Below are 6822 nucleotides of genomic sequence, written 5' to 3' on the forward strand. Positions count from 1 at the left end.
AGTAGGTTTGCATCTTTGTCTTCAAAGGCTTGTAATCTTTAATTTGTTTGAAAAACAAAAAAAACAATTCCAGTGACAATTTTTCCTAAATATCATGTAAAATGCCTCCTGGCAAAATTACCCAGACCGACCAAAATAACGTTTAAAATTGCGGTATGGTGGACAAAATATTATGACACTATAAGGTTTTGGTAAATCTGGTCATATCCACCCAAACAAATCATTGCAATCCAAGAGTTTCCACCATTTTTCAAAAAGGCTAATGGGCCCAATGGGAAAACTGCAATTTGCAGTTGGGTACAGATAAACTACACACGAACAGCAATCTTCATTTTACATCTATTATATCGTTGCGGTACCTGCTGCCAAAACATAGGATTCGAACTGCCTCTAGCTGCCGGGCAACCTCGGTTTAGTTGGTAAGACACTGCTCTAGAGTTGCAAGGGTCGTGGGTTTGAATCCCACCCGAGTAAAATGCCTGTGATATTTTTAATTTTTTTTCACAGGACTCGGGAAAGTACTGGGTATACAATGCTAACACACATCGGTGTATGGGTAAAAAACAAAAATTAATATTCTTTATCCCCGATTCAAATTTAACATCTAATCTTCATATTAAATTTCTATAAGCCTTCTTGAGGTATGGCAGACGCATTGAGATATGGCGGACACAATGCTACAACACTATGTTTGGGTAAATTTGCGTGTATTCACCCAAACCAAACAGTACACTATCACATTCGTCATACCTTAAAAAGGCTTATGGGCTGTCTTACTTTAGTGACTTCAAACTGACTATACAATAGTTTCTTACCGCATATGCAGGCAATGTAGGCAAGAGTCCAGACTGAGGTCGTTGTTCGAAGGGGCCTTCAACCACACCTTTTTGTAGCATATGAAACAAAAGCTTGCAGTACATGTTCCGATTCTTCCTGTTTAGGAACAACAAAAGTAAGAAACTAATCACTGACTGTAAAATATCCTCATGAAGTTTTGAGCACAGATTATAAACTTAAATACAAACTTCTTATGGAGCACCCTTTCTTATCATGTTCTTATGAGCGCCTCAAACTACTAAATAGTCTTCCCCCCCCCCCCCCCCCCCTATCTCTGCTCTCTGATGATCCACTTCATATTTTCGAGAAGCACCTGGGCTCGATTTCACAAAGCAATAAAATCCATCAAATTGTTGGTATCACCATAGTGATTTGTATTGTGACATCAAACATTACTTAGCAACTACGATTGATTTGCAGTTTAGATCAATTTATACTCTTTGTAAAATCGGCCCCTGGAGTCACACCTATTCCACAATAACTGTTTGGTTGTTTTTAAAATTAATTTGCAGTTTTGTATTATCATCGTTAATATCATCGTTATATATGTTTCTTTTGCCGTGTGTTTTCACAAACCACTGTGGTCTTAAAGAAATTGGCAGTACATTGTATTTTTGTATGGGGTATTTCTGTGCCATGTGATGGCCGAACAGATAAAAAAGAACACCAGACTCAAGCTCTGGTATTTCTGACCAGCAAAGAGTGGGTTCCAGTTCAGGGCGCGACACTTAAGCAGCTTGCTGTGTCTTTCAGTTGGGGTGTAAAGCCTGAGTTGTGCAATGCAAATAAAAGAACCTAGTGAACTTATCATAAAGAGAAGGGGTTCGCCTCGGTGTTCCTGGTTTGATTGGCTGCATATTGCACCACAGCATCTTGTAAACCATTACATGTACATGGTGCTGTCTTAGGACTCATACAGCTCTGAATACCTTACAGGAAAGAATACTGAGTGAGCACTGTGAGATGCCCATCAAGGCCCAATTTTCCGAGAGCTGCTTTAAAGCACAAAAAACAAACAAGCGAAGCACAACAAAACTATGCTTACCAGAACAGGGTTACCAGCCAAAATACCATGTCACCAAGTGACAATAGATTACTAAATTGTCGACTGGTATCCTGCTTATTTCTGCTTGAAAAGCAAAAAATTGTTAAGCAATATTCTCTGCTTTTAAAAGCAGCTCAATGAAATTGGGCCCTAGTTTTGATACAAAGCGCAGAATAAATATTATCATTGTCATTATTTGTAGGATAAAATCAGAAAAATACACAAAACCAAGTAAGTTGTACCTTGCGGTTAGTGAAGATCCTGTGGGTTCGCATAGCTTCTTGATCCAACTCGCACATCTTTGTCTCTCTACAACAAAGTACCACAAACACCAGTTTATCATGTGAGACATTATTATTAGAATTACTCTCAATACTTTAGCATGCAATTTTACGAGAACAGTATAGCTCACTGGACTTAAGCAGCCAATAAAGGATGATCTCAAATAGATATTACAGCTTTCAAATAGCTGGAGTCCATAGGAAACATTAAAAAAATATAACGAGTCTCTTACCTCACTTTAAAACATGGTAAAAATGATTTTTCTACAGAACGCTCCTAGCCAAATTTCTGAAAAACGCAGTGTCAAACAAACCTGCGTGACAAAGGAATCGTGATGTCAGTGGCGGCTATTTGGTGTGGAAAAAAGCGCCCTCAGTTTGCCAAAGCTGGAGTACTGTGTTCAAACCCAAATAGGGGAACATCGTCACTGGCGTCAATAGATAAGCCGTTTTTGACTCTCTGCTGAAAAAGCAGCGCGGCCGGGTGCATTTTTTACTCGAGTTATTCATTACTAAATGCAAATTTTGAGAGTAAAATGGTAATTAACCGGTACGATGTCTATTTGGCCATAAAAAGGTATTAGTTGAAATATTGAGATCATCCTTTATTGGCTCTTTAATACTTAGCGTCAGTAATACTGATTTCATTGTGGTATAAAAACTTTGTTTGCAAGGTTTCGCTGTTGTAGTTTTTTGCTTTTGTTTGTTTGTTTGTTGTGTTTTTTAAAAGTTTTTTTCTCTAACAGACGGACCCATTGACCCACTTCCTGATTCGCAGCGCAAACAATCATGTACCTATCATGTCTAACATTGTAGAAGTTAAAATGTTTCAAGAGGATTTGACTCTACGGAAGTTATTAGGATTTGAAACATGGTGGAAATACGATATGGGGAGGTTTGCAGTAACACCATGTAATGACTATATCTAAATGAGTTGGGTTGAAGATTGGGGTGGCGTCTTCTGGCGATTCTATGGAGCTCTCAGTTCGATGCCTCATTAGATCCCAGAGATAATTTACTGAAGGACGATCACACCATAAAAATTAGATAACAACATACATCCCAAGATGATTTATCTTGAGATGACTATAAACATCAATAATCTTGGTTTCACTTTCCCTATACTAACACCTTTAAAGACGTCAGTATCATGATAGTAAGTTGTCAACGTCCCAAGATGTAGATTATCTCCAGATGCAGACATCATGAACGTTGGAATGTTGACTTTCCAAGATAATTCATCTTGGGATGAACAACACTCATTAATTTGTAGTACAGCGCTTAACATTTTACATACAAATATCATCAATGTTATTTTTGGAAAAGTTTCTGTATGGCGCCACCACTTTTTCATTCGATATGAAATAATGTTGTACATTCTAATTTACCTCACTCAATGAGATATCCCTTTTTGTAAAAACGAGTGAAAAAGTGGTGGCGCCATACAGAAAGTTATCCTTATTTTTACCTGATTTATGTGTGAGGCGTAGAACATGAGGCTTCATGTCAACAAGGTATCGGTCGAACTCATCATCAAATTCTTGATGTGATGGTCCACTCATTTCTAGCATCCCCTTGTTTGAACAAAATTAAAAATATTCATCAATTAATAGGGTCAATAATTGTTTAAAGTGACCTGGAAATAGAATTTTTATTTTTTCAACCATAACAGTAATACAGTATATGTTTAGTAACAATAAAACAATTTCCAAGACCGTGCCCACATCACATGCCAAACTTGATTTTCCTTGTGTGTTTACACTGCACTGGACTTGTATTATAACAATCCCACGTCTGAAAAATTGATAACGCAAATGACATCCCCATTTGTAGTTGCGATAACGTAACCCTCCTGCCGACGCCGTCGGCAGGAGGGTTACGTTATCGCAACTTCCCCATTTGCAGCGGAAAAAGATTGGCCGGTCCTAGAATTAGAAACAAAATGGGCATAATCGACCACTAACATTATTGTATAATGTCTGACCATCGCTCACAACTTACCTATAATAGCTAGCACTCAGCACAGTGGGGATCAGAACAAACTCACACTTTGTCTCCTTTGAGTTGATCTGAAGTCACTTAATATTCCTCGTCGAGTTGTTTTTGTTTTTCAAACAAGCCGGTGGAAATGTTTTCCTTGTTTATCAATGGTATCCTGAATGCTTGTATGCTTTGACATCAACGGTTGGCCTACCAGCGAAATAACGCTGGTTGTCACAAGAGGGCGCTCCGATCAGTTTGCCTCATTTTGATCAAAAGGGGGGGGGGGGGGGGGCGACAGCCAAGAGTACCCCTAGAACCACGGTTTGCTGGAGACGATAGCGGAATGAACCTATTTCTAGGAGTAGGCATTTCACGAAGATCCAACCCATCCAAACTTAGTTGGGTTAAAAAAAGGCCATAATCTGGGCACCTTTGAAGTTGATGACATTTGTATTATTATAGGCACACTCGACATTAAAGAGATGGCTGCAATGTTTTTTTAATCATTTAGGAGCAGACCTACCAAGTCTCACGCATTAGGCATGAGACTCACGCATTTGGGCTCTGTCTCACGCTCACACGCACAGCAACCATTTTCTCACGCATTGGGGCCAGACCGGGAAAAAACAAAAAAATTAACGTCATGCATTGCCAAATCGCGCTCGTGTGTACAAAAAACGCAATCTACAATGTTTTCACAAACTTCAGATGGCACGCAGTTTATCAGAATCATCATTTTTTGAGCTTTGAAAAATCTCACGCATAGCTGGCCTCTGGACTTGGCATCTCTGGAATTGTGTATGGTTGTGTATATTCCCATTGACATGTGTATGGTTGTGTAGTTTCCCATTGACTTGTGTATGGTTGTGTAGTTTCCCATTGATTTGTGTATGGTTGTGTATGAGTTTCCAATCGACTTTTTTTGTTTGGAAGGAAATAATCTGACACAATCGTACCTCCACATTAACCATCAACATATTCTGTGTACCTCATGTTAGTTTTAATTATCATGAAGAGGTTTTTGATGCATTTTGGAACACCTTTCGGTCCACAATTAAATTTCAGATTTTTTTTTATAAAAAAAAAAAAAAGTTGGGCGGCGATTTCGAAAGGCCTTCTATAACTGGCAATTTTTTATTTCGGGGGGGGGGGGGGAGGAATTGAGCTTTGAAAATTCTCACGCATAGCGGGCCTCTGGACTTGGCATCTCTGGAATTGTGTATGGTTGTGATATTCCCATCGACTGGTGTATGGTTGTGTAGTTTCCCATTGACTTGTGTATGGTTGTATAGTTTCCCATTGACTGGTGTATGGTTGTGTAGTTTCCCATTGACTTGTGTATGGTTGTTTAGTTTCCCATTGACTTGTGTATGGTTGTGTAGTTTCCCATTGACTTGTGTATGGTTGTGTAGTTTCCCATTGACTTGTACATGGTTGTGTAGTTTCCCATTGACTTGTGTAAGGTTGTGTAGTTTCCCATTGACTTGTACATGGTTGTGTAGTTTCCCATTGACTTGTGTATGGATGTGTAGTTTCCCATTGATTGTGTATGGTTGTGTAGTTTCCCATTGACTAGTGTATGGTTGTGTAGTTTCCCATTGACTTGTACATGGTTGTGTAGTTTCCCATTGATTTGTGTATGGTTGTGTAGTTTCCCAATGACTTGTGTATGGTTGTGTCAATTCCCATTGACTTGTGTATGGTTGTGAAGTGCCATTGACTTGTGTATGGTAGTGTAGTTTCCCATTGACTGGTGTATGGTTGTGTCGATTCCCATTGACTTGTGTGTGGTTGTGAAGTGTCCCATTGACTCGTAAATGGTTGTGTAGTTTCCCATTGACTTGTGTATGGTTATCTAGTTTCCCATTGACTTGTGTATGGTTGTGTAGCTTCCCATTGACTTGTGTATGGTTGTGTAGTTTCAAATTGACTTGTGTATAGTTGTGTAGTTTCCCATTGACTTGTGTATGGTTGTGTAGTTTCCCATTGACTTGTGTATGGTTTTGTAGTTTCCCATTGACTTGTGTATGGTTGTGTAGTTTCCCATATACTTGTGTATGGTTGTGTAGTTTCCAATCGACTTTTTTAGTTTGGAAGGAAATATTCTGACACAATCGTACCTCCACATTAACCATCAACATATTCTGTGTACCTCATGTTCGTTTTATCTATTACGAAGAGGTTTTTGATGCATTTTGGAACACCTTTTGGGCGGCGATTTCGAAAGGCCTACTGAAGGCCTTCCATTGACTGGTGTATGGTTGTGTCAATTCCCAATGACTTGTGTATATTCCCATTGACTGGTGTATGGTTGTGTGTTTTCCCATTGATTGTGTATGGTTGTGTAGTTTCATATTGACTTGTGTATGGTTGTGTAGTTTCCAATCAACTTTTTTAGTTTGGAAGGAAATAATCTGACACAATCGTACCTCCGCATTAACCATCAACATATTCTGTGTACCTCATGTTAGTTTTAATAGACTGTGCAAGTCTCGCACGTAGCGAAAACGAGAACTTAATTCGAAAAAAGTATATTTTTGTACAAAACCAAATTGTATTGAAATTGTTATTTGTTAAAAAATTCTTAAAGATTATTATTTTTAACGTACTTTTTGTATAATTATTATTTTAATTCGTGTACATAGAAATTGTTTTGTTTAAATTAACGTAAAAATT

General features: G+C 38.4%; 1 protein-coding gene across 1 annotated transcript in view; it reads right to left on the reverse strand.

Moving 5' to 3' along the window:
* LOC139944409 (centrosomal protein of 112 kDa-like) overlaps positions 1 to 4294 on the reverse strand; it is a 29029-nt gene extending 24735 nt beyond the window's left edge. Inside the window, exons 1-4 of the mRNA XM_071941422.1 lie at positions 4165 to 4294; positions 3632 to 3737; positions 2125 to 2191; positions 816 to 933 (exon numbers count right to left, since the gene is read on the reverse strand). Coding sequence (XP_071797523.1) covers positions 816 to 933; positions 2125 to 2191; positions 3632 to 3734 — 288 coding nt within the window. The 5' untranslated portion in view covers positions 3735 to 3737; positions 4165 to 4294. The remainder of the gene's footprint in view (positions 1 to 815; positions 934 to 2124; positions 2192 to 3631; positions 3738 to 4164) is intronic.
* Positions 4295 to 6822: the final 2528 nt, after the last annotated feature.

The sequence above is a fragment of the Asterias amurensis genome, chromosome 11, assembly GCF_032118995.1.
Source record: "Asterias amurensis chromosome 11, ASM3211899v1".
NCBI lineage: Eukaryota > Metazoa > Echinodermata > Asteroidea > Forcipulatida > Asteriidae > Asterias > Asterias amurensis.